Source organism: Trachurus japonicus, chromosome 3 (assembly GCF_045865225.1).
Source record: "Trachurus japonicus isolate A0001 chromosome 3, Traja_1.0".
Classification (NCBI taxonomy): domain Eukaryota; kingdom Metazoa; phylum Chordata; class Actinopteri; order Carangiformes; family Carangidae; genus Trachurus; species Trachurus japonicus.
Genome location: NC_140909.1, coordinates 30731604 through 30759542, shown reverse-complemented (window position 1 = coordinate 30759542; position 27939 = coordinate 30731604). Strand labels below are relative to the sequence as shown.

Genomic DNA, 27939 nt, shown 5'->3' with positions numbered 1-27939 from the left:
AACTTCTCTACAGATTATAACAGGTGACTTTATGACAAAAAAAGGAAATCAAGGTGATTTATGTTCACTTTGGATGGTTTCTGTGTGACATACCCAAACTACCTTACAGAAATGCATCCATCCAGGTTCCAAGCTCAAACTAACAACGTGGGTCTGCAGTGTATAAATTAGGGATTCAAAAAACATGTTTACGTGATTCAGCATTGTCTATTGGCTGGTCAGTCATTTTTTAATTTTGGCAGTTGGGTCCTGTTTATCTTTGCAACAGTGGCACTTCTATACTAATTAATAGGAATGACTAAGAAAATCTTCCTAGTCGAATCTGATTTGTCAGATTTTGCCTGTAGACAAATTTAATTATTCAGTTGGCATAAGAGCAACAATAACATGACATTGTCCATCCATCCTTTTCCAAATCTCACTCATTAGACTTACGTGCACAACATGCGTCACTGTCTCTTGGGGAAGGTGTAGAGATGAGTACATATGAGGTTGTGCTGTGAGTTGATGTGTGTATTGCGAATGAAAACTTGTCCCATTGTCAGTGCTTGTAGCTGGTTCACAGGTTGAGTGTCACAGCACCATGGACAGCGCTGTTTGTGGTGTGTAGTGGGTGTGTACAGTATGTGCATGATGATGTGTCAGAATGGTACAATCTTTTTTTCATAATCACATTTTGTGACGATTCGACAACAAGATTGTCAGTCTAATCAGACTTATCCAAATCAAATCAATGAATCGTTAGCTATTCCTGGTCACCCCTACTAATAATAATCACTGGAAGGAAGTAGATCATTTGGGGATGATTACTAGATAGATTCACAATCAATGGTTTCCTGCTACCCAGAATGCATTGCTCTTGACACAACAAAAACAATGCTAATGTGCAGAATGACTGAATATTCTTTATTTTACTGAAAATACTCAAGTCTTCCCTCCTGTGGGTTATGGACTCTGAAGGTTGTGGCTCTGATGGAAACCCTAGCACAGTTGAACACATTGCACTATTTATACTCCCTGTTTTAGGTTTCCATCGGGTTCAAACTAATGACTTTGGATCAGTGTGACGTAAATCACAGTGATACACAACTGAGCTGAGACATTCGCTCACCGATGAAGAGATAGTTCTCACTGACTGACGCTATAGTGCAGCTGTGGTTAGAATGTTTTAGCTCCTCAGTATGTGTTATCTGGTTCAGTCAGTTTCATTTACGGTACTGTGCATGGCCCCAAATTACAAATCTCCTCCACAAGGATTCATAAGTGTAGGGTAGGGATTGGTACCTTTCACATTTGAATTGATACGGTACTGATACTCAGTACCTGAGAACCGGTACTGGTACACAACGGTACCTGTTTTTGGTACTTTTTGTGTGTATGTGTGGTAATTAAAGTTATTTTGTCTATTAAAAAAAATTGTCAAAATTCTGAATTTTGAATATTTATTTCTCCACATTATCACTCCTCAGCCTTTAAGAGTGTTTTATATTTTAGGGATGGGAAATGATTTTCGAATAATCAAATAGTCATTCAATGGAAAAAAATTGAATACTTCATGAGACTTTCTTGTCTGAAAAAATGTAAATGTTCCCTTTTTACTCTGGCGGAAGAAGAAACATGGAAAGAGTCCTATAGCCATCAAAAAGTTCAACTCTGTAGGTTAAATAAAAAAAAACAAATGAAACACAGCGCAATTTCTGCAAGGTGCCAACTTTAATGGGAACCGGAGAATATTCACGTATTGACGACAGGAGACCTCGTCCTTGTTTAGATGTGCTCTCATTACGTGGGGGGCCTAACACCCTAACCCTAATGCTCTCTGTATAATTTAAAGCATAAAATTGACATCCATAGCACACAAACAGAGAGTGAAGGAATAGATAAAGTAGCTGAGTAGCAATGATCTGAAAGTGAGTGTGATGAATTTGCTGCTTCTTTAAAGAGAGAAGGTCATTGTTGAATTCTGACACTTTGCTGTTGTGCAAACTTACATAGAAAACAACAACTTCAAGTGTGTGGACACATCACATGCCGAGGGTGTGTGTATTGACCTGTTGACCCTTGACTCACACAAGAAGAGAGGGTTTTAGTTTTGTATGTTGTCACCTTTTTCACTACTCCAGAGTTTGTAGGTCTGACTTTTAGTTTTGTATTGTCTATAATTCCTGACTGTTTTGTTTTTTAATTGGCTGTCAATGCACAGGTCACGGTGACAGCAACAGCCGAAACATTCCTACCCTAGTCAAAGACATCAGCAACGTGGGAGAAGTGTCGTGTGGTAGCTCCCATACCATCGCTCTGTCAAAGGATGGAAGGACTGTGTGGTCCTTTGGAGGAGGGGACAATGGTGTGTGAACCGTGAATGTCTATTTTTGTATTTATTTTTTGGGGGGCTTTTTTGCCTTTATTTAATAGTACATAGTGAGATAGACAGGAAAGGGGGAGGCAGAGAGAGGGGGAATGACATGCAGGAAAGGTCTGCCCGACGCGGGATTCGAACCGGGGACGCCTGCGTTGAGGACTGTAGCCTCTACATGGGGCGGCCGCCTTAACCACTGCGCCACGCACCGCCCCATCAATGTCTATTTTAAATGTTCACTTAAATGTTTACTTGCATAATTCTGCTAGATTACATTACATTACATTTCTCCAGCTTGTGCACTTGCTACACTCAGCTACTGCTACAGTCATAGTAGGGTCAAGATTTTTCTGTTCGCGTTCTGGTCTGTGTCAATGCCAAATGCCATGATACTGTAAATAAATGAGTCATGTGTTGCTCCGCAGGAAAACTTGGCCATGGTGACACTAATCGAGTCTATAAGCCAAAAGTGGTGGAAGCCCTGCAGGGGATGTTCATCAGGAAAGTGTGTGCAGGCAGCCAGTCGTCTCTCGCCTTAACCTCCACCGGACAGGTAGGACGTCATTCCTGTGTTGTTGACCAAGAATACAAGCTGTGGTTTGCTTTTGGACAGCTGCAGGAATGTCCCGCAGCTGTTCATGTGTTCTCACTGACAGGTGTTTGGACATCCATAGTGATGTATTTTAGAGTCAGGACTTGTTGTGTAGCGCCTTGCTTTTCATGGCTTTGTCTCAAAGATGCGACCTCACTGTTTCCTTGATCAAAGATCTAGCAGAAAACTGATTCATGTCACTTGTTTCTAGGTTTACGCTTGGGGATGTGGTGCCTGCCTGGGCTGCGGCTCCTCTGAGGCCACAGCTCTCAGACCCAAACTAATCGAGGAGCTGGCTACCACCAGGGTGGTGGACATCTCTATAGGGGACAGTCACTGCCTGGCCCTGTCGCATGGTATTTGTGACCTTTTCTTTTTGTCTCTCTCTCCTCCTCTTTTTCTCTGTTGATGTTTTACTACAAACTCATTTACGGTACATGCTCAATCCTCCACTGCCACTGTCAGTCACAGTCTGAATGCTACTCTGCTGACACAGCAAGATTATGCACTTGTTAAACTTGTGACAGAAGTGTCGCAAGCAGTGTGATGTATCAGCAAATACATAGACCAAATTTGTTTAAGCTAATGCGCAACCTCCGCAGAGCACATAGTAAATAGACAAGAGACATGTCTATGGTGGTGAAACCAAAGAGGAATTTCCACTCTGTGGATAATAACGTTTTCGTATTCGTATTCGTAAATAGAGCCGCATTTCAGCTCAGTGCAACCAAACCCATTATTGAATTACCATCTTAGCCATAAATAAAATCATAATACTTGTTTTTAACTCTACCACCATCTAGACAATGAGGTATATGCTTGGGGCAACAACTCCATGGGCCAGTGTGGCCAGGGCAACTCTACGGGGCCCATCACTAAGCCCAAGAAGGTCGTTGGCCTGGATGGAGTTGCCATTCAGCAGATCTCCGCCGGGACTTCTCACAGCCTGGCGTGGACGGCTCTGCCCAGAGACAGGTCAGCTACCAGCAAAGCAAACACACAGAAGGGACAGCAGGTAACACTGTCCAAAACTAAAATTAAGCAGGAAATCCAGGATCTTCACGTGGTGGGAGGAGGTGGAGTCAAGCGCTGATGTCATCACATCCCGGGTCTTCAGCGGTTAATGGAGATTGTGTAATATGAGCCAAAGTTCAGTAACAGTGTGTGAAATGCACCGCAACATTGTTACAACTGGAAGAAGCAGGCTGTGATACATGTACCACATGAGCCGTGTTTCCACTGCAGGAGTTCCTGTAGAACTTCTACAGGAACCGTCCTCTCACTCGGCCCTCTCAGTGGCCGTGTTTCCACTGCAGAAAGGAACCCACCGGGCGCTGATGGCGATGTGCAACAGTTTCGATCACCGCAAGGTCGTTGTGCAGCGTTTTTTTTTTTTTTTTTTTACTGCTCTTGTTTTTTTCTGTCAGTATAGACGCTTTCTTAAAAAGAAAAATGCCGTCTTGATCGTCACGTAATCACCAGGCCTACTGCTACTCTTATCTTGTACTGAGTTATTCTCTCGTTTTTCCGGCCGTTTTTCCGTTTTTAGTAACGTTGGGCTATAAAAATGCATCTTATTTTGGGGCTTTCTTTTAGCGTCACTTGATCCTGCTTTGAGTCTGACCAGCACAGAGTAAACTCCGTTCGCCCCTGTAAAAGTTCCTGTAAGCGGCCCTGTGGGGGAGGTTCCTGCAGTGGAGACACGCACCAACTGGGCTGGCCCCGTAAAATTACCCCTGCAGTGGAAACGCGCCTATGCACACACACACACACTTTCATGTTTTGTGTCAGGCATAAAACTGCAATAGTACTTTATATACCAGTATACAAATAATTATGTATTATTGTTGTTGTATTGCATACAGAATCAAAACAAGAAATATCTTCTAATGAGATTACAACAGCTTCTATTCATTAGATACCTATGCCTCCAATCCAGACTCATTTAGTTAATATTTTTGCACTTTGTTTGTGCACTTATAATATAAAGGACACTGAGCTGTACCATCAGAAACCATGAGGACAGTTCAAGAGAGCCATGACCATAAGCCTGGACAAAGATATTTTAAAGATAATGATAAAGTCTTTGAGGAATGGTTATTGTGTTAGGTTATGTATCGTAATGTAATGGCCTCGCCGACCACTGCTGTCTACAGCGCTGCCTCCACTTTTACCTCTGTCTTGAGAGTCACCATCACTGTGTTTGTTGTTGAACCCTGGAGTCTGATCTGTCTTCTAGTGGACTTGTTGCTTCACATCCATGATAACGTAAATTATGCATTGAAATGGCAATGGCGGATGGCTGCGCTGTTTGAGATGAACAAATGCATTTTCATACCTAAAGGCAGTATAAAAGAGGTTTTTTTTTCTTTCTTCTTTTTTATTAAAATCTTGAACAAGGCTTATAGGACAGCTTATTGTCAGTATCATTGTCACCAGTAGTTTTGGCTCTAGTAGTGGTTGGTGGCTGTGTACCCTCCACCTGTCAGGGGTACATAGTTTTATTGCATCAGCTCTCTACACAGAAGATAAAGGGAAAGCCATTGTGTAATTAATGATTAATAATACATTTTATTTATAAGCGCTTTTCCAAAATCTCAATAATACTTTACATTTAAAAAAATAAATTCAGTTAAAAACACAAATAATGAACAGATATAAAATCAGTTAAAAGCAGCAGAGACAGTATAAAACATAGAAAACAATATAAAACACACACAGAAGTTATATGTTAAAAGCTGATTTAAAAAGGTGTGTTTTTATCATAGTCTTGAATGTTGGGAGGTGAGTGCAGGTGTGGATGGGTTTGGGGAGTGAGTTCCAGAGGGAGGGGGCAGCGATGGAGAAGGCTCTGTCTCCCCAGGCAGCCAGTGCAGGTCACGGGGGACGGGGGTGATGTGGTCTCTGGAGTGGGTGTGGGTGAGCAGGCGTACGGCTAAGTTCTGGATGTATTGCAGTTTATTGAGGAGTTTGGATGTTGAACCATAGAGGATGCTGTTGCAATATAATAATAGTCCAGTATAGTAGTAGTGATAGTGATAGTGATGAATGCATGGATGAGGGTTTCTGCAGCAGAGAAGGTGGGTGAGGGGCGGAGACGGGCGATGTTCTTGAGGTGGAAGAAGGCGGTCCTGGTGATGTGATTGATGTGGAGATCAAACCTTAGCTTACTGTCGAAGATGATTCCTTGGTTGCGGGTGTGTGATGAGGGAGATAGAGTGCAGTTATCGAAGGTGAGGGAGAAGTTGTGACTGGCTTTGGTGCTGTAATGGTAAATTTGAATATTACATTGTTTTAATCACATGAGACGTCCCCCACCCTGCTTTCCCCCCAAGGTATCAGAACTCCTTTTGTTTGTTACCCATTTGTGTATTTTAATGTCTAGACCTCTTAACATGTAACCCTGCAGGATGCCCCAGGTTTTTTTTTAATTTTTAAAATTTATTTAACCTGTATTTAACCAGGCAGAATCAAACAAGTTCTTATTTACAACACACCCTCGGGGTCGATACCTGCAACAGACAAAAGAGTGTTTAATACTGTCTGAGTATAGGACCGGCCCCTGCAGCAGACAAAGGGGTGTGGAATATACCTGAGGGGGTGTTCCTCAGGTATAGAGGGTATGCGTTTACGTCACGTTGCCCTTGGCAACACCCCGTTGATCGGACTGAGTGGCAAAACAAACCTCCCTCAACGTGCTGGCGGATAGCGGTGGACTCATAAACTGGATAAAATATGTTTTATCAAAACAAATCAATGTCAAAAGGAATCGACAACCAGCTCCCCAAAAGCATCTGCTCCACGGACATTGACTGTCCTGTAACACACAGTGTGACCGAGGCACCTGCAGAGTGACTGACAGGCTCACTGTTACTGTGCAGAGGGACGAGGTTACAGCTGTTACTGTCGTCCTGACTGTGACTCCCAAAACTTAAACACGAGCTGCTTTTATTCAGAAAAACTCTGACCAGTCAAACTGGAGGATGTGTTAGAGGACTAATTTATCTGTCTAAACATCAGAACTATGACACCTGAAACTGTAAACACAGCTGATCGATCGAAAAAAATGACCACTCCAGTGAATTTACTTTCCGTCATTGAGGACATGTTCTTGAATGTAACTCGGTCAAAGTGAGACGTATCCTCAAGATTTTTAGCAGCTCTTTTTAGGTCATGCTGCTTTACATGCTGGAAAGCTAGACATGTCAGACTTGTATGGGCTCGGAGGAAATCGCTTCGTTACTGCATCGTTTTTAAACTTTGGCGGCTCTGCTCCTCGTCTTTTTGCCACTCGGTGGATGTTCCACAGCTACATCTGAGTACCGTGACGTCATGTGCATACCCTCTATAAATGTTTAGGTCTCCACATTGTCTTTGTCTTTCTTTACCATCACCGCTCGGGTGAGGACTGACCTTTCTTTGCAAGGAAATAAAAACATGTAGACCGGCAGAAATCTCTATTTCATTATTCACCAACAGCAAACAGCTAAAAATTTCCATGGATGTGGGGTCAATGATGATTATGTCCGATTTGTCACTGTTCAGTTGAAGGTAGTTTGTTTGCATCCATGATTTAATTTCTGTGAGACAGTTGCTGAGGGTGGAGTGGGGGGTGTTGGTGATGGCTTTGGTGGAGATGTACAGTTGGATGTCGTCGGCGTAACAGTGAAAATGGAGTCCATGTTGACGGATGATCTGGCCAAGGGGGAGGATGTAGAGAATGAAGAGGAGGGGACCAAGCACCGACCCTTGGGAGACGCCTTGTGACAGGGGAGCGGTGGGGGAAGTGCAGTTGTTGATGCTGATGAACTGTTGTCGGTTGGTGAGGTAGGAGTGAAACCAGGAGAGTGCTGTGCCGGTGATGTGGAGAGAGGATTCCAGACGGGAGAGCAGGATGGAGTGGTTGCAGGTGTCGAAGGCTGCTGTGAGGTGGAGGAGGATGAGGATGGTGAGGTGTCTGGAGTCTGAGGAGAGGAGGAGGTCGTTGGTGACTTTCAGGAGGGCTGTCTCAGTGCTGTGTTTTGAGCGAAAACCAGATTGGAATGGTTCAAACAGGTTATTGGAGGTGAGGTGGATTGTGAGTTGTGAGGCAACAGCACGTTCCAGGATTTTTGACAGGAAGGGGAGATTGGAGATGGGGCGGAAGTTATTTGGGTTTTCCAGACTGGGTTTTTTGATGATGGGAGTGATGGCAGCCAGTTTGAGGGTTTGGGGGACAGAACCAGAGCAGAGGGAGGCGTTAATGAAGTCAATGATGAGTGGGGAGATGACAGGGAGGCAGTCCTTGATGAGTTTGGAGGGTATGGGGTCCAGGGTGCAGGTGGAGGTTTTTATTCCGGTCCTGATGGTTGTGAGTTGTGCTGGCGATACTGGAGAGAAGTGGGTCAGGTGTTGGATAGTGGTGGGCGGGGAGGCAGGTGGGAAGGGATCCTGGAGGTGTTGAGGTTACTGTAAATGGTGTTGATTTTTGTTTAGAAGAATGATAGGAATGATTGGCACTTTTCAGTGGTGAATGATGAGGAGGTGTTGTGAGGTTTGAGAAGGGAGTTGATGGTGGAGAACAGAGCCTTGGGGTTGTTGGAGCCAGAGTGGATGAGGTGGGAGTAGTGGGTGGTCCGGTCAGCGTTGAGTGCTTCTTTGTACTGTTGTAGGTGGTCGGTGTAGGCCAGAAGGTGAACAGATAATCCCGTTTTCTTGCAGAGTCTTTCAAGTTGTCTTTTCCGGGTCTTCATTTGGCGGAGTGTGGGGGTGAGTGTGAGTGTGTAATAGTTAAACATGGCTGTAAGTTAACGCTACAAAACTAAACGCTGCTCTCTATGTCACAGAAGCAGAGCTTTCTACAGCTCAGCTACCTGCATTGTCATGGTCCTTTCTATGGCAGACAGCTGGGGACAAAAGAGCTTATTGTGATTAAAATGTGTTGTGCTGACTGACTGCACTGACTATGACCGAGCAGTATGGACTGTCAAAGCGTAATGTGCCTTTTTTTGTTGGGGTGTTGGCCAATTAAACATCTAACAGCGTTTTCTTCCTCCAATCTCCCATCAGTATATTGACATTTTAAAATTCACTATACGTTGAAATCTGCAAGGGACAAAAAGCCTGGATGCCTCAGTCTCTGTTTTTCTTTTATCTTCCTTTTAGTCCCCCACCATTATAAAAACGCAATACTAAATTACAACAGATCCCCTTTTATGGACATATTGTCAATTTAGATGACAAAATGTTCCCATAAATGCAGGCAGTCATTATGGTGAAGGGATCATTCATGACCGTGTTTCTCTACAGTTTTGCTGTGAGTGGTTTTATAGTCTTCATATTTAGTCTTGATTCCATCCATCTCTTTACCACGTGAGAAGTTGTTAATATTTACTCTCTATGACTCTCCAGACAAGTGGTGGCTTGGCACAGACCGTACTGCGTTGACCTTGAAGAAAGCACCTTCTCACACTTGCGCTCCTTCCTTGAGCGCTACTGTGACGGCATCAACAGTGAGGTTCCTCCCCTTCCCTTCCCCTCATCCAGGTAAGAGCTTTTTTTACCTGATCTATTTCTAGCAAATTCAGATTTCTTGTATGTGCTTCTACAAGTGTCTCTTGCCTATGTTTGTGTGTGAAGTTTTAATATGGACTGCTAGAGGACAGTTTTGGAATATGTCTCAAGCTAAATTTTGAATAATTTGTTGTATTTGCAGGGAGCATCATAACTTCCTGAAGCTGTGCCTTCGGCTTTTGTCCAATCATCTGGCTCTGGCTCTGGCTGGGGGCGTGGCCACCAGTATCTTAGGTCGGCAGGCCAGGCCACTGAGGAACCTGCTCTTTAGGCTGATGGACTCCTCTGTGCCAGACGAGATTCAGGAGGTAAGAGAGAAGAAACATACAGACAGGTTTTTACTACTAATCATGTAAAATCCCCTCAGTTTGAAAGGTTGGAACAGGAGAACTTTTTTTCTCAAGGCATTATATTCAAAAATAGATTCACTTTGCCACGACCTGGCTCAGGGCCATGACAAATAAATGAGGAGGGCACTGATTTTACGCAATAACATGATTATTTATTACAAAAAGTACTCAAATAAAAGCTGCAATTATGTGATATGTAAGTCAGTAGTACAGTAGTGTACGTGTGGTTGTGTGTAAGTGTGTGTTTTGAGGTGCTGTAAAAACAGAAAGCAAAACATGCTGATGGGGTGATCCTCCACACCTGAGAGTGAGAACAATGTGGATGCTGGGTTTGTAAAGTCACACAACCCAGGTGTACTGCATTGGACAACTAATGGGAAGAGGAGACAAGTTATTAGAATAATCACAGATTAATATAATGACACCAAGGAACCGTCACACTTACCTTTTTTCAGCTCGAAGTAGAAACATCTTCTTGTTTTGACAAACAATAAATAAATAAATAAAATACAGATTAAATTAAATTAAATTAAAGGCAGGGTCATTTCATAACCTGTTATTCAGACAGTGTTATCTGTTTCATTGGTCAGGAATGACATAAATGATTCCCAAATACAAGCAAACTCCTTCTGTTTACCTTTAACAATGTATGTCAATCTCTCCAGTCCAAGACAAGTTATCAACTCCTTCTTCCATATTGCCAGTGATGGTGGTTCTACATTTTTCCAACAAAGTGCTTGTACAAATCATCTTAATTATTTCCTGCGAAGCACTGAGAGATCACACAATCACTCATTGTCTTTTGATGCCTTCAGCTTTAAATTTCTGTCTCTCCTCTCATCAGTGTCAACAGGTTTTATAATCTGTAAATCTGAAGCTCTTTATCACATGACATGGCTCGTGTTTGTCCCAACAGGCGGTGATTGAGACGCTGTCTGTGGGGGCGACCATGCTGCTGCCTCCACTGAGAGAGAGGATGGAGCTCCTTCACTCCTTGCTGCCTCAGGGCCCTGACAGATGGGAGAGCCTCTCCAAAGGACAGGTACCGTCTGCTGTCCAGTGCACGGGCAGAGCTTCCATCCCACTCTGTCAAATGTTGATTTAAAACCAACACTTCTGAACACAGCTCCCAGTTTCTGTGCCAGTGAGGCTGTTTAAATGAATGTACAGACTTGTTGACAGGAAATGTTTTGGTCAGTAATGGATGATCGATGCAGCTTTTACACCGTGAGCTCAGGGTCACTGGTCGGTTGTACGGGCAGTGTAAAAGGCTGTGGTTCGCTTTCTTTAAGTGTTCCCTTTCAGCTACAAACTTTCTGACAAAGACGCCTCAAGTATGGGACTCTCTGTTCCCGGCAAGTTCTGCTTAGTAGTCTGGCACTGAAACTTTCCATTGAACTTGTCAATAGAAGTTGCTGCTGTAGAAGGAGGAGTTTAAAGTGTTAATTGTTTTAGACTTAGATTTCCAGGGAGGGGAAACTTAGAGCATCGCTGTAGCGAAACATTTTGTGGAACATTTTTGGAAATATTCTCGTCTAGTTTCTTGCCAGGAGTTTGATGAGCAGACGCTAGAGCTGAGCAATATGGCATAAACATTATATCCTTACACCACACCTGATTTATGGTTTTAATCATTTTTTCCCTTCTTAAAAGCTGCTAATGTTAGTAGTGGCTGTCCTCTACAGCTGTCAATGCCACAGGCTCCTCCCACTCAGCTGCTGCCTCTGTTCGGTGCTGAATACATGAGTCGTGCTGCTGCTTTTAGTCTCCGGAGACCTTTACAGACTTCACAGTGATGGTGGTTTGATCCAGATCAAACACTAAAAACTCCACACACCACTTCCAGACGACTGAGGAGATGCTGATCTCTTTACTGTTATGCTGATGTTTCACCCGTGTCTGAACAGAACTCTGTGTTACTATGGTGACCACAAAGGCTCAGGGAAGAGGTGGCGTCTCCATACTGTAATTATCCAGGTGAAATTCAATTTTCATTTTAAAACATTGTCCTAAAGCATACATTCAAATCTATATAGATTAAACGGGTTTATTGCTCAGCTCTAGGAAACGCCGCAGTCAAGTCTGTTTGGTAAATATGACGCTACAGGCAGCAGTTAGAAGTTGGCTCATCGTAAAAACTGGAAACAGCTCACCTGGCTCTGTCCAGCCGCGTCAAGCCAGTTCTTATCTATTTGATTCAATTTAACAACAGAGGTTCTTTTAGGGCACTTGTCAGAAAGATTATTATTACACTGATTTCTGAGACTCAGCATGTCCCACCTTGTTTGTTGCATAGATCTCTTGCTGTTTGAGCCTGAGTTGAGATGTTTTCCTGCTGTCCTACACTTGATGATGATCACATGAGTTCTAACAAAGCTAACTGGCTATATGCCTTTAACTCATGGCTATAAGGATCAGGATTAGGATCACGGTGGGGATACAGTTGGCCCCTCCCCCTGAATAAAATGGAAATGAGCTGAATTTCAAAAATTGTATAATTGATGAGTACAGATAATACGCTGTCTGCTGACTGGGCTACCTGTCTATTGGCTCTGAGTGTCAGACACTGTAGGACAATTGGTTGTTTCCTGTGGTGCATTGTGGTGGGATTAGGCTTTTACTAAAATCGAATTAGACATTTTAAACAGTTAGACAAATTGCTGTTCATCGGTTAAAATCAATAAATGGCAGAAAACCTCTTTATTGAGAAATACAACAAAATTGTTGTTTTTGTGGCTCATGAAATAAATTCCCACCATCAAGGAAAACGAGAAAACACAGAAATGTCATTAGTTTTTGCTAATGTGTGGGAGAGGTTTGTGATGACCCTGAGCTGAGGCCAACTTTTCTTCTTGCACAAACTTGTTTACTCTGGCCTCACGAAACAAACATCTGGTGACTGACCCAGTGTTGTCCTCACCATGAACCCACTGTACCAACATGTTTTGTAGCACGTAGTGTAGATTGGTGAACTTACGTGTATGTGTGTTTGTGTCACAGAGGATGCAGCTCGACATCATCCTGACCAGCCTCCAGGACCACACCCATGTGGCGTCGCTGCTGGGCTACAGCTCTCCCGCTGATGGCCCTGAGGTGCTTTCATCAGGCTCGGGCTTTACAGCTTCCCCCGACCCGACGTACAGCGCCACAGCGGGCCATCCTGACACCCACCTGGCTGAGATCCTCATGAAGACGCTGCTCAGGAACCTGGGCTTTTACACTGTGAGTTTGGTTCCTGATGGAGGCGGCTGGTTCAGCAGATTGCTGTTATTGATTTTAAAATGTGCACTATTCAATAATAAACCCCTTATACGAGACATCACTTAGGAAGGAAGTCAACATACAGAGCTCAGTCGTTTCTCTCATCTCTGCAGCTTCTCTCAGTGCTGGAGAGCCGGAGCGGAGCATGACTCATGTCTTATCCTTTGTAATGTTCACCTGCTGGCTCGTTTCCTGGCTCTGCAGTGGCTTGGCTTCTGCGCCTCGCTCCCCAAAGACGCCATCTCATTGATTGTAGCACAAAGGCTGTTTTCCAGTATGTGTGTGATTATGCGAGCCTGAGCAGTGACTGATGATTAGGCTGCAGAGCTCGCCACATTTGAGTCACTGCATTAGGTCTATTTTTATTCCTCCTCCCCAGCGACAGTCAGAACTGGAGGCAGATTGTTTTCAGGTTGTCCGTCGGTCCATCTGTCCTGTTCTCGGAGACGGCACATCCCAATAACTTCTTGATGGAACTTCTTCAGATTTTGCACAAATTTTGGCAGCTAAAGGTCACAGGTCAAGTGCGTGGAAACCTCACAAAACTAGATTAGATTAGATTAGATTAGATTTTGGTGGTCAAAGGGCAATCTCAAGAAGACCCGATTCCTTTTTTCTCAAGACTTCACAGTGACAAAATTTGACACAAATGGAAATGATTCTGGATAAATAGGGATGTAACCTGAAACTAATTTGATTTGAGGAGGGGATTCTAGTTTATTTCTGCCTTTTCTTTCCTCTGACTTCATCTCTTAGACTCTTCTGAATGGAAAAACCAACGCATCGAAAAATAATGTATATAATAGCAGTTAATTGTGAAATGGGTGGATACCAAGAAAGCAGTTTATGAAAGTTTGGTGCAGGACAAGCAGGGATTCTGGGCAGCTCTAAAGAATATTCTAATTTTCAGCCCTTTAATTAGTCCAGACTCAGTTTGAAGAAACAAAACATACTCGGCTCTTTTGCAATATTCACAACCAACTCGGGGCAAATCACCACTTGTTGAAAACCCACACACACACACCATCTCTGGACTCACTTGGCTATAAAACACCTGGAACAGTTTCATACGTGTGTCAGAAATCATGAATTAACCCTGGAGGTAGATCTCATGTCTGTGATACCAGTGAACCTGTACTTGTTCATACCTGATGTGTGTGTGTGTGTGTGTGTGTTATACAGGATCAGGCATTTGGGGAGCTGGAGAAGAACAGTGATAAGCTGCAGCAGGGCATGTCGTCGTCTGACAGCAGCCAGCCAGCTCACCTCCACCAGCTGCTCTGCTCCCTACAGAAGCAGCTGTTAGCGTATTGCCACATTAACTCTGTCACTGAGGTACGGACCCTTCACTGTCCCTTTGGTGTTTTCTGCTCTGTAAATGTGGGGAAATGGGGCAACGGCACAATTAAAGAGTCTTCATGCATCAGCTTCTCGCTCCTTAGCCACTAGGGCCATGTGACTAATGGGGTTACATCATGATGTAAGACTTGAAAGGCAGTTGCCCCATGATGCTGAATCTGATTGAATTACTCACTTCTTGGTACATTTCAGAACTCACATGGCGTAATATTGACATTACAATCACTTAAAGGAAATACAAAAGACTATTTTTTGAGGGAGTTTTCCCTTTACAAGTTTTATTCAGCCAAGGGAAATAATGTGTACTGTTACTGTACATGCTTTAAATAATGAATAAAGGCCAAAAGTTTTGCCGGAATCAAAGAGAATAAGCACAACTGAGATGTGGTTGTCTAGTATTATGGGTTTTCTAACTTGATTTTCTTTTTCAGATTCCATCTCTTGAACTTCTCTTATTTCCTCATTCACTCATTTATTCCTTAAATAGAACGAACAGTTGGGTTGTAACCTTTAGATCATAAGAGGTTTTCATGTCTGATGCACGAAACAAAATGGCTCCTAATCGCATCAATTGTCCACAGTTTCAGTGGCCATGTTATGTATTTTCAAGATGTAGGTTTATGCTAGATACATTTCGTTTTCATTTAATAAAATGCATATAATAAATGAAAATATTGTGATCTCTCTGTCTTTGTTTAGAATTCCAGCAGTGTGGCTTTACTCCACAAACATCTGCAGCTCCTGCTGCCTCATGCCACAGACATCTTCTCCCGCTCAGCCACTCTGATCAAGGAGAGCTCCTGGAATGGCAGCATACGAGAGAAGCTACAAGGTGAAGATGAGCAGTTAATTACTCCTGCAGAGGCAGATGTGTCTCCTCAGCTCTCACTCCGCTGCTAGTTTCACCTTTGCCTCGTGGTTACTTTCGTCTTTTCATCGTGAAATACTTTCATAATCTCTTTTTCCGTATTGATCTTTCATAGAATCTTGGGTTCACTTTTTCACACATTTTCTCATGCAACTGATTAATTGTCAATAACTGCTGGTCATTGTGTGAAAAAGTGATGAATCATGTTCTTTTAAATAAATTGTATTGAATGCAATAAAACAACATGGAAACTAATTTTGGTGAGGTTAATTATTTGTACTCTAACCTTAATATGGTTATTCAAAGAGCTAAGTGATCTCATTACCCCGCATCTGTATTTGGTTTTCTGTTACAAAAACTACACATCTCATTGTCATTCATTCTGTTGTCATTAACTGGTCTCCATCATCATCTCCAGATGTGATCTACGTCTCAGCAGCTGGCAGCATGTTGTGCCAGATAATCAACTCTTTGCTGCTGCTGCCAGTGTCGGTGGCGAGGCCTCTGCTGAGCCACCTGTTAGACCTGCTCCCTCCTCTGGACCGGCTCAACAGGCTGCTGCCTGCAGCGTCTCCTCTAGAGGATCAGGAGCTGCAGTGGCCTCTTCATGGTGAGTTTGAAATAACTAACTTTGCAAACTTATGTTTTGTCCGGTCTGTTGTCCATTTTGTGTTGGAGACATACAGTTTCTTTCCTATAGGATGATTAAGTACTTTGTGTCATAATGTATCGTATGGTGTTGTCGTGCCTTGGTTTATAGTGTCATGTTGTGTTTTATTGTGCTGTCGTTTCGTAGTGTAGAACTTTAAAGGGGAGCTATGCAAGTCTGGTCGCTTTTCTGCTGTTTTGCTAACTCTCCTCCCGGCCATGTGCATTTGCTTTTAAAAAGCAATCCATGGACCGGTGGATAATGTTATAAATCATATACGATGTTACAACATGTATATTTGTGTAGTCTGATCTGTCATAAACAAGAGATTACGGGTTACGGGGCGGGTTTGTGTCGGTGCAGCAGAGACTAGATCTGGGTCGGCGGCTCTGAACTTGCATGGTTGGTTTTCAGCCAAGAGATGCGCCAAGAGATGAGCCTCTCAGCAAGAAGCACTTATATATTTGTGCTGTGTATGAACACATGTCATTTAAGACATGGGGTTTGTATTTTTTGCAGATCTCTCTCAACTCTGTCAAGGTTAAAGGTCTCACTGAGCCTGTTAAACATGTCTGCCAGTGTGGACCAGCTGCAGGGCTCTCAGCACCATCATTGATCCTTATATTTCTGAAATCAGTGCAACATATGCTGTCCTATTTTCTTCCAGGTACCTCTGACTTTGCTGAGCCAGCCTCAGGAATGTCCCTGCCACAGCCAGCGTTGTCCTGGGTGTGGCTGGTGGACCTGGAGAGGACAGTCGCCCTGCTGGTCGGCCGATGCCTTGGTGGGATGTTGCAGGGAGCTCCTACCTCTATGGAGGAACAAGACACAGCTTACTGGCTTAAAACACCACTCTTCAGCAACGGCCTGGAGATGGACATCCCACAGCTTGGTAAGGAGGGGACAAATACGCTGTAATTGAATTCGATCACTGGTGGTAACACGAGTGGCGTAGTTATGTGACTTTAGATCCCACTTCATTATTTATTTTTCTAACTTTAAGAGATGGATGTGTTTCTGTTTTTGCTTTTTTTGTCCTATTTTTAGTCTGTGTCCTCCACAATTTGTTTACATATTCGTTTGTTCACTTATGTCCTTAGACACATGCATCAGCTCTTTGTTGGAGGCAGCTCTGTCTGGTAATGAGGAGCAGAAGCCCTTCGACTGCACTCTGCGTCCTGACTTGAGTGTCTTGGTGGACTTGGCTCTGGGTTCCTCTAAAGAACCTGCCAACAGCCTCTGGATCAACATGCAGGACTATGCTATCAGCAAAGGTCTGCCATCGGACCAGGCTTATAATGACTTCCATTGTTTCTGAAATAAACCTGACAGTGCACTGACTGTGCCATGTCTTCTGTTGCAGACTGGGACAATGCGTCTCTCAGTAATGAGTCCCTGCTGGACACCGTGTCCAGGTTTGTGTTGGCAGCCTTACTGAAGCACACAGGGCTGCTGGGCCAAGCCTGTGGAGAGGGCAGGTACTGTATCATGATAAGATGCATGGGATTAAAGGTTTCCACACTGTTACATAGGACCAGCCTGCATTAAGTAGTGTATTTTTATTTTCAGGTACCAACCGTCCAAGTCCCTTGCAGAGGTTTATCGCTGTGTTTACAAGGTCAGAAACCGACTTCTGGCCTGTAAGAATATGGACTTCATCCAGACCCGATCGTCTTCACGTGAGAGGAGGGTGAGCAAACACAAGTTAGATTCACATATGCGCATTTGCATCCGGAACTTTATCTGCAAGTTTTATTTTCACTGAACTTTGTGTAAATGTGTAGAATATGGAAGCTTTATTGTCATTGTAAAAAAGAATACAACGAAATTGCCAGTGGCCTCAGTGTCATAAACAAACATACACAAAATAACATAGACAACAAGACTGGCCGAGTCCGAAGTTGATGAAATCCTGCCAGCTGTAGACATGCTTTGTGTGACAAAGCTCGAATGTACACACGCACAAAAACACAAAAAAACAGTAAGACACCATAGAGCCAAAAGCTGCTGCACTCATGCGCGCCGCCATCTTGTTGTCAACCGCAGCCCCCCAAAAATGCTGCCCACAGATACAATGAGGTACCTTTTCTCATTTCACAGGAACATTTTGTGAATGTGTATGAATGATCATGGTGGTGGTCAGAGGCGCTGTCTGGCGCACGTTGGCAGCCATGCTTCCATCAGTCTGCCCCGGGGCAGCTGTGGCTACACACGTAGCTTACCACCACTGGTGTGAATGTGTATGAATGAATAATGTTTTTTGTATGCGCTTTGGGTATCGGGTAACAATAGAAAAGCGCTACATAAATGTAAACCATTACTATTATTATTATTATATTATATAGTGACAATGTTAATCTGCGAATGCATCAGCTGGTTGGAAGAAAGTTTGTTTATCTGGAACTAACCAACTCACTCAGTCAGCACTCCTCCAGACAGGCAGGCTCTGTGATGCGCTGTATCACTCCGCCTATCAGCTGTTTGGATCAACGGTGTGCGGAAGAGGCGTAGTGATACAGTGCATCGTGGAGCCTGTCTGTCTGGAGGAGTGCTGAGTGCTGAGTGAGATGGTTAGTTCCAGATAAACTAACTTCTTTCCGACCAGCTGATGCGTTGGAAATATTTACTTTATATCATACTCTTGAACTGGTGTATTATTTTGAGATGGGACTTCTTGTAGGCGGTTAAAATATGTAAAGTATGTTGATATGTTGATGACAATGATTAATAGTCCCTCATTCACAACAGTGCACTGCCTGTGTCTCAGTGCAGCACATTGCGCCGGTGTTTCTCAGTGGGGGAGAAACCTTTCTACTGAAGATGTTATACTTAGTGGCCATTTGTACCTCATACAACCCCACCTCAAAAAAACTAAACTACCCCTTTAAACTGTTCTGACGTCCCTCGACTACTTCATCTTTAATGAGACATTTTCTCTGCTAATCGCTGCTCACTCAGATTTCAGACAATCAGGACTCTCTGGACATGGACCCCCAGGAGCACTCGTTCACGCGTACCATTGACGAGGAGGCAGAGCTGGAAGAGCGAGCGGACCGTGAGAGAGAGGAGGGCCACCAGGAGCAGGACGATGAGGAGGAGGACAGGGAGCACGAAGTGATGACGGCAGGCAGTGAGTGCATCTGCCCTGGAGTGGTCTGCTTTTTTTTTTTTTTTTTTTAAAGTATATTTTTTGGCTTTTTCATGCCTTTATTAGATAGGACAGTTGAGAGTGTGACAGGAAATGGGAGGCAGAGAGCGGGGGAATGACACGCAGGACAGGGCCGCCCGACGCGGGACCCGAACCGGGGCCGCCTGCAGCGAGGACCCCAGCCTCAACACATGGGGCGGGTGCTCCACCAACTGAGCCAAACACCGCCCCAGAGTGGTCTGCTTTTATGCATTCAGCCTGCAAATCATTATCATCAGTGCTGGGTCACTGATTTAATAATAAATGTATTTTTCCAATTCATTCGGTCACATTAAGTATTTCACCAAGTAGTTTTATGGAGAGAAAGGTGTTTCTGAACAGTCTCATCTATGGAGTGAAATTACTGCCAAAACTCCACAAACCCACAAAGCATGTTTTACTCACGCCCAACGATTCACAAACAAACTCAGTGTGTTTTGCAAATACAAAACATAATTCACAAACTAATGCATTTTGTTTAACAAATAAGAAATGCACCTATCGAATAAATACACCATGCTTCAGAAACAAAAAACATATTTCTTCAAGTAAAAAAAAAATCCTTCAAGTATAAAAACACAATTCTACAACTACAACTACAATTCTACAACTACAAACACAATTCTACAACTACAACTACAATTCTACAACTACAAACACAATTCTACAACTACAACTACAATTCTACAACTACAAACACAATTCTACAACTACAACTACAATTCAACAACTACAAGCACAATTCTGCAATTCTGTATGTAATTTCACTCCATACTCATCTAAAACACGCTCCCTCTCAGTCACCCTTGGAAAACATTAAAAATATATTATAGCACAGCGCTTCAGTGACTTTTCATATCTTCTTTTACTGCTGCATAGTCAAATAAACTCTGCAGTGACACACTCAGGTGATGTGTATCAGCATTTAGCGATCAGGCTGACTCAGCAGCTGCCAGAAAATATTGTTTGTGGTTAACTACAAACAGCACTTGGAAAACATGAAGTTGCTAATAAAGATAATCACAAGAGGGGTTTCATAGCCGAGCAGAGCACAGCATGTGATGAACAGCATGTGTAAGTTTGCTGTGTGACCTCTGATGTACAGCTGAGTGGGGGCTCTCACACTCACACATCATGGGACGGTCAGCTGTAGAATAACATCTTCATACAGTAGTTGTGGTTTTCAGGTGTAGATGAGTGTGACTGTCAGTACGTTTACATGCAGAGCTTAATCGAGCTATGCTCAAAATTCGATTTTGGCGTCAAGTCAAATATCTCAATTTACATGCATGGTCCGCCCCCTCATGCGGCGTCACCCGTTGTTTCAGCAGGTTAATACGCCCCCTGTCCTGTTGACTTTTCTGTCACCTCCTAAAAAACTGAATATAAACAACTTAGTAGCTTAATAATAAATTCTCAACTGCAGTTCCCGACCAGACGTGCCTGTCTGGACCGGATTCGTGCTGAGAATAGGATACAGGCTTCCTTTTTCCTTTCTCTCTCTCTCTCTCCTTTTAAATTTTTTTTAAATAAATCACTCTTGCTGGTCGCGCTGTGTGAAATGCATTGAATCTGCGCTGACGTTGGGTTTTTTTCTTTACTTTGCCGGGTTCGGGGGGCTCCTCTGCTCCACTTGGTGCCGTCTCTACGGTTGCGGAGCATGCGCACATGCATTGTCCAGTTATACTCCGACTAAGGCGTATACATGACGGAGAAAATCGAATTCCAATCACATTATCTGGGTGTCTTAATCTGAGTTCTCCAACTCCGATTTCAGTCGGACTAAGGTGTTTACATGCACTTCAGTTGTCCAGTTATAGTCGGATTAAGGCAATAATTTGTTTTTTTCAAGTGTCATGTAAACGTACTGAGTGTGTTTTTGGTGTGGTGCATTCGCATAAGCTTTGTTTTCAAATTCTAGTAGACCCTGCGTGCATAAAGCGGTGGCAGCTCGTCCTCTAACCCAGCACTCTGTGTGTTTTGTGTGTGTGTGTGTGTTTGCGTGTCTGTGCATATCGCACAACACAGAAATCTTTCAATGTTTCCTCTCAGCACGGGAGGTGGCTCGCAGTCGGGACCGAGAGCGAGCCAGCAGCAGCACCGGCCTGGGCTCCGGCTCCGGTTCGCGGAGCGGAGGAGGAGGAGGTGGAGGAGGAGGAGGAGGAGGCAGCGGTGGCGGCGGAGAGGAGGACGCCATTCTGTCCCAGGAGGGGAGGAGGGGCAGTGCGGGTCTTCCAGAGGGCCAGGATCTGTACACAGCAGCCTGCAACTCAGTCATCCACCGCTGCGCCCTGCTGGTGCTCGGGGTGAGCCCCGTGCTGGGGGAGCTGACCAAACAGAACCAGGAAGAAGGCCAGACCCAGTCTGCCACAGGAACACAGGAGTGTCTCAGCTTCATGACCAGGTCAGAGGAAAGCCTGTCCCCCCCACACACAGTCATGTGTTTTTATTGTCACTGCAATATGAACATGTGCAATAAACACACTGCAAAATCTAAGACAATGTATTAGTGCCATTTGAGGTCAAACAAAAATAAGCTGAAAGAGAGAGGAGTATGTTTTCACTTTTAAAGGGATAGTTCAACATTTTGGCAAATTGGCCCATTGCCATAATCCCTATAGCTTTAGGAGTAGGTTTGTTACCTTTAATTGTCGGTGCAAGCCATTTTTAGAACGGCAGAGCAGAGCCGTGAGCTGCTCAGAGCTACGCTACGGAGGCTAATGTGTTTTTGATGATTTCCCTCATCAAACTCATCAAATACACAATCCAACAACTCCAAAATGCTCTTGTGGACAAGTTGTGACCTGCACATTCACCACGCTATGAGATAATAACGGAACGTTACCAGACAGAGTTGTTTTCGAGGTAAATTCATGCAAAACTGCTGATGCACGTTCTGGTCGGGGGCAAAACAACAACAGTCGAAACAACTCCATCTCATAACGTTCCATTATTATCTCATATCGTGGTGAATGTGCAGGTCTTGTCCACCAGAGCGTTTTGGAGTTGTTGGATCGTGTATTTGATGAGTTTGATGAGGGAAACCATCAAACACACATTAGCCTCCATAGTGTAGCTCTGAGCAGCTCGCAGCTCTGCTCTGCCGTTCTAAAAATAGCTTGCACCGACAAATAAAGGTAATGAACCTTCTCCTAAAACTATAGGGATTATGGCAATGGGCCAATTTGCCAAAATGTTGAACTATACCTTTAAAACACTGAAGTCACAAATCTGTGAGAAAAAACTCCCAAAATTGTGTTAATTGTCCACGTGTCCAACCACTTTGCAAGGTTGGACACGTGGCTTGTTTCGCATTATGGCTGCAGTAGATCTCTGGGTAACCCAGAGTCACCAGCAGCAGAGGGAGGAGGTGACAGATGACAGAGCAGTGACTCGTCTCCGTTCCTCTTTCAGCCTCACTCAGCAGAACTGTAAACGCAGAGTTCAATATTTTTTTATTTATCACAATCACATCGGCACTGCAATACTGACCAGTTTAATCGCACATCGCAGCAGAAACAGTCTCCTACTGTGCAGTTAGATGGTGTCAAGTTTTTGAATTTCAATGTGACATCCTGCCGATGCCAAGAGGCTAACTGTTCTCCTTGTCCACACCAACCATGAACAAATTCAGAGTGAGAGGTCAGAGACAAAATCTGCACCTTCTGAAGATCATCCAGTGAATGTGATACAGTCACTCTCCTTCTGTGTTTTCTTGCTGAGCCATCACAAGTGAACTACTACCTTCTTTTAAAGAATATATTTGGATCATGAGACACTTTTCATTTGGCTCAGACTGCTGAAGGCTCATATAACTCTTGCTGACAGTACAGGTTTTTATACAGAGCAAGGTCTATGGATTTGGGTCCTGATCTCTTATCTCTTTAAGAAGGAATCTCTTTGCAGCCAGTATGGACAGGAGGAATAATTACAGCACCAAGAAATTCAGATGAGAAAACACAATGGAGAACAAATTGGCCAACAAGGCATGTGCCAACAGGAAAATTTAATAGAAGCGGAGTTGACATGGAATATAATATCCAGTAAAATGAATCTACCCGATGCCAAAAATGCGATGAAATCAGACTGACACAGTTCACTTTATATGGTCCAACCTGAGCAGCAGGCTGCGGTGGAAAGGTACACCTGTTGCATAATCAGAACAAGTTTGCGGTGTTCACCTGCCACCTTTACCTAAAGTTCACGTGTCTGAACTAGTTGGATCTGTGCGTTGACCTACATTTCCACTTCACGTAACACCTGGAGCACAGTGAACCTCATGACATCTTTGTGTTAATGTGTGAGCCCAAGGCCTTTGCCACAAACCACTGATTACGCCCTTGCGTAATCGCCCTTTTACCAGAGCTTTTACACTGTACTTGGCAAGTGTTATTAAGTGCATTTTTGCTTTATTTTAAAATCATCTTGTTTGGATCAGTTACACTTTTAAGTTGTTGCATGGTCACTGATAACGATGATCAGAATCAGGTATGTGTTTTGGTCCAAACCAATAAACGTAAGAAGAGGGAAAACTATTTTGAAATAGCTATAGATATAGATGTATAAAGATGAAGCAAAGTAAGTAATGATAGATAGATAGATAGATAGATAGATAGATAGATAGATAGATAGATAGATAGATAGATAGATAGATAGATAGATAGATAGATAGATAGATAGATAGATGAATAAAAATACTAATAAAGGGGGGTTCCCATCTGTAATTGCATAATATAACTGTGTGTTGCGTAATGCTAGATAAACTGAATCCTGATTAATGACGTTCTGTGTGTGTGTGTGTGTGTACAGGAGTGAGAGTCTGAGTGCAGAGAGCCGGTCAGTGCAGAGCAGCCCCAGCTACAGACTGATGAAGTCCAGGAGTGAGTCTGACCTCTCACAGCCAGAGTCAGACGAGGAGGGTTACACTCTGGTAAAACTCACTCATACACAAACACACTCACTCATTCATTACATAGATGGCCTCTGTGTTTGAACTGAGGTCTTCGCTGAGCTTTCGTCTCTGCTTTGTCCCTCAGAGTGGAAGGAGAAACGTCGACCTGGACTTGGCTTTCTCTCACAAGAAACGAGGTAAAAATCACGAGTAGTGAATCTTTGTGACGTTGTGCGTGAGGCAGGGAACACACTGGACACATGGCCTGTGTGTGTCGGCTGTGGAATGCGTCGATTTTAATTGTGACACACATCTTAGCGGTTAAGTGCGACACACTGCCCGGGTGACACATGTTCACCTCACAGCTGTTGCACATGGCCTCTAGATTCTGGGCATAGCCTGTAATATTTCACGTGTGATGAACCAGCAAAATCAGACAGAAGAGCAGAACATTACATAAAACCTGCCATACCAGTTTTCCTGAATATCTGACTGAGACATAGACACAGATATAGTTAAGCAGCTGCATGTGGAAGACACCTGCATTTTAATTGATTTAAAATTGAAAGAAATCCAACAATCTGTATGTGGAAATACACACACAAACACACACACAAGCCAGGCAGTGTGTTCTTGATTATTCAGGTGTGTGTCATCTTTCATATGTTACTCTTGTCTCTCTGTCTCTCCATTCCCGGGTGGATAGTTTATTTGCTACTTTTGGGGCAGTTGAGCCCCAAACACAAGAGGAGCTCCAAGCAAGTACACGATGGCATGTTTCTTCCTCTTGTTAGCTCATACCTCCATGACTGTGATGCCCCCCCCCTCGCCCCTGCCCCCTCTCCATCCATCTCTCATGATGAGGGCCTTGCTCTAAGCGCAGACACTTTATACTCTCTGTGTGGAGAGAAAACAAGTCGAGAACATGTAGATGCGCCTCGTGTACAAATAACAGCTCATTCTTCTGCTTGGAATGTCCCTGGCGAAGAATGTGATTTGTCACATCGAAGAGATTTCATGGAAATGACCAGTTGCATTCGTAAATAAATCATTAGTACTGATGCTTTGGACTCAGTGCTTTCAGTTTTTATATAGAAAGGCCAGCCCTGTTTACCATTCCACTTCTCAGCTGCAGCTTTTTTCCTCAGTCGGTGCTGGAAACTCAGCTCACCTATCATAGAAGAACTCATAATGGCTGACGAAGGCTTGAGCCTGCATGGGGAATCAGCATTTGGCCATTTGATGAAGTTTTATAGAGTAATAATACATTGCACTGCCTAGCTCTTAAGTGCTTAAAAGCTTCATGGTCCATCCATCGGGAGAGTCGTGTTGTGCATTTATGCATCTGAAAGGCTCCTCTCTCCCTCTCCGCCCCCAGGCTTACTCCACAGCTCACCAGACTCCCTGGCCGAGTCCTGGTTCAGGGCCAAACTGAGCCGTCAGCGCAGCTACGGCTCGGCGTACTCCTACGAGGAATCAGACATAGACCTGAACCGCTCACTGGGTATCCACGCCCTCATCGACAACATGGTCAGTTTCATCAGTGGTGATGTGGGCCTGGCTCCGGCCTTCAAGGAGCCGGAGGAAAGCATGTCCACCAGCCCACAGGCAACAATCCTGGCTATGGAGCAGCAGCAGAGCCGAGCTGAGGTGAGAGACTGACCCAGGACTTTAATGTCAAATCTGTTTCTCTGATCCCTCATAGAATCATAATGAGAAACCCTCTATATTTGGACAACGGATACCACATTTCCTTTTTAATGCGATTTTTCATTGAATTGATTATAATCTATAACTTTTCATGTAAAATCCTGACAGGATTTGTTAGAATATAATACTGGTGATATTCAGTATTTTTCTTGTTGTCAGCTAATCCCCTCAAGGCAAAGCATCAGCCTGTCACTTGGTACTCTCACCTGTGGTGCTGAGCTTCAAACCACCGACTCCAACTTATATACTGTATATAAATATATAAACTAATACTTTAAAGGGACAACAATGAGTTTCAGAAAGCAAAGTGTTTTCACACTACATTTCCCATGAGCAAAGAATGTTTTCATTTATCAAAAATGAAAGTCGGAGGTTGGAAGACGATGAGATACCGTCGTAGTTCCGACCATAAATGGCGATTCGTTGGCGTTATTCCCATGACCCGCCCGGCAGTGTCCGCGAAACCGAAAGTAGGAAATGGTGGGCGAGCCAACCACTAATAATAATAACAAAATAATGATAAAGACAAAACAATATATTTATCGAAAATGGAGCCATTAACAAGTGTGGGTAGCGTAGATTCATCCACATTAATTAGAGACTTTTTATAACCAAATACAAACTCCCCGTTGTCCCTTTAAAAAAATGACATAATAATGTTAGACTTAATGGTTTTTAGCAATCTTTACTCATACATGAGTGAATGGTGCATTTGTTGAGTACTATTCTCAGCTGTGGATTTGAGGTGTTACCAGATGTTTACAGCAGCAGGATGGGTGAATAAATTCAAAATAAACTCAAGTGGTCGTGTTCATGGATACATGTCAACAAGTGCAACCGAATGGCTCGTTTGTGTGTGACCCTGTTAGAATGTACTATTGATTGTTGTGGTGTTTTATCTCCAGTTGCGGCTGGAGGCACTCCACCAGATCGTGGTGTTGATCTCTGGCATGGAGGAGAAGGGCAGCCAGCCGGGGAGCACGGATCGTTCCAGCGGTGCCTTCCAGTCCTCCTCGCTGCTCACCTCCGTCAGGCTGCAGTTCTTGGCTGGTTGTTTCGGCCTTGGAACCGTGGGCACTGGCGGGCTGAGGAGAGAGAGCGTTCAGCTGCATCACTACCAGGTGCAGTGGGAGGCTCCTGATACGTGGATAGAAAAGCAGTTCAATTTGTCTTACTTGTTCGACCATGTGTTTTAACATGTGAGTGTGTGCTGTTATTTTGCAGGATGGTGTAAAAGCAGCTAAGAGGAGCCTGCAAATGGAAATCCAAACTGCTGTTCATAAGATCTACCAGCAGCTGTCTGTGACATTGGAAAGAGCACTGCAAGCCAACAAGCATCACATTGGTAATAAGAAATGGAAACATATATAGTCATGGAATTTAAATAAGATTTATGATTTATTTGAATTTGGCAGGGCAGCTGCCCACCCCCCCGCCCCCTCCCCTCACCAGAGACTGCCTTCATCAACTCCTGCTAACATTTCCATATTTCGCACATTCTGTGACAAACTGTAAACTGTTTTCTTGTCTGTAACAACATCTATTGCACGTCTGTCAGTCCTGGGTGAGGGATCCCTCCTCTGTTGCTCACCCTGAGGTTTCTCCGATTTTTCCCTGTTAAAAGGGTTTCCATGGAGTTTTTCCTCAGTCTATGTGAGGGTCTAAGGACAGAGGATGTTGCTACGATGCCATGTAAAGCCCTTTGAGACAAACTGTTTGTAAAAACGGGCTATACAAATAAAATTGCCTTGCCTTGCCTTGCCTTCCAGAGCGGTTCAGCTGAGCTTGTTTTCATTTCCTTAAAACACAGAGCTCAACAGGAATCTGGAGATTCTGTTTTGTCAGCAGCCTGACCTCTCTTCCATGTCTCCTTCTCCATCTAGAAGCCCAGCAGCGCCTCCTGCTGGTGACCGTGTTTGCTTTAAGCGTCCGCTACCAGCCAGTGGACGTCTCCTTGGCCATCTCAAGCGGGCTGCTCAATGTGCTGTCTCAGCTCTGTGGCACAGAGACCATGCTGGGGCAGCCGCTCCAGCTGCTGCAGAAACCTGGAGTGTCCCAGCTGAGCACTGCCCTGAAGGTGGCGTCCACCCGCCTGCTGCAGATACTCGCCATCAGCACTGGGTAAGAGATGTAAGGGGAATGGAGTCACAGTGACAGCAGT

The 27939-nt window shown here is 44.0% G+C and overlaps 1 protein-coding gene across 1 annotated transcript in view; it reads left to right on the top strand.

The window, feature by feature from the left end:
- The window catches only part of herc1 (HECT and RLD domain containing E3 ubiquitin protein ligase family member 1), a 71015-nt gene that overhangs the window by 7045 nt on the left and 36031 nt on the right, over nucleotides 1-27939 (top strand). Inside the window, exons 7-30 of the mRNA XM_085769702.1 lie at nucleotides 2204-2347; nucleotides 2785-2912; nucleotides 3163-3307; nucleotides 3755-3926; nucleotides 9342-9476; nucleotides 9646-9811; nucleotides 10770-10895; nucleotides 12854-13075; nucleotides 14297-14449; nucleotides 15173-15305; nucleotides 15760-15951; nucleotides 16658-16882; nucleotides 17091-17264; nucleotides 17354-17468; nucleotides 17560-17680; nucleotides 18949-19120; nucleotides 21206-21581; nucleotides 23987-24107; nucleotides 24214-24265; nucleotides 24775-24840; nucleotides 25447-25718; nucleotides 26684-26899; nucleotides 27003-27123; nucleotides 27662-27899. Coding sequence (XP_085625828.1) covers nucleotides 2204-2347; nucleotides 2785-2912; nucleotides 3163-3307; nucleotides 3755-3926; nucleotides 9342-9476; nucleotides 9646-9811; nucleotides 10770-10895; nucleotides 12854-13075; nucleotides 14297-14449; nucleotides 15173-15305; nucleotides 15760-15951; nucleotides 16658-16882; nucleotides 17091-17264; nucleotides 17354-17468; nucleotides 17560-17680; nucleotides 18949-19120; nucleotides 21206-21581; nucleotides 23987-24107; nucleotides 24214-24265; nucleotides 24775-24840; nucleotides 25447-25718; nucleotides 26684-26899; nucleotides 27003-27123; nucleotides 27662-27899 — 3985 coding nt within the window. The remainder of the gene's footprint in view (nucleotides 1-2203; nucleotides 2348-2784; nucleotides 2913-3162; nucleotides 3308-3754; nucleotides 3927-9341; nucleotides 9477-9645; nucleotides 9812-10769; nucleotides 10896-12853; nucleotides 13076-14296; nucleotides 14450-15172; nucleotides 15306-15759; nucleotides 15952-16657; nucleotides 16883-17090; nucleotides 17265-17353; nucleotides 17469-17559; nucleotides 17681-18948; nucleotides 19121-21205; nucleotides 21582-23986; nucleotides 24108-24213; nucleotides 24266-24774; nucleotides 24841-25446; nucleotides 25719-26683; nucleotides 26900-27002; nucleotides 27124-27661; nucleotides 27900-27939) is intronic.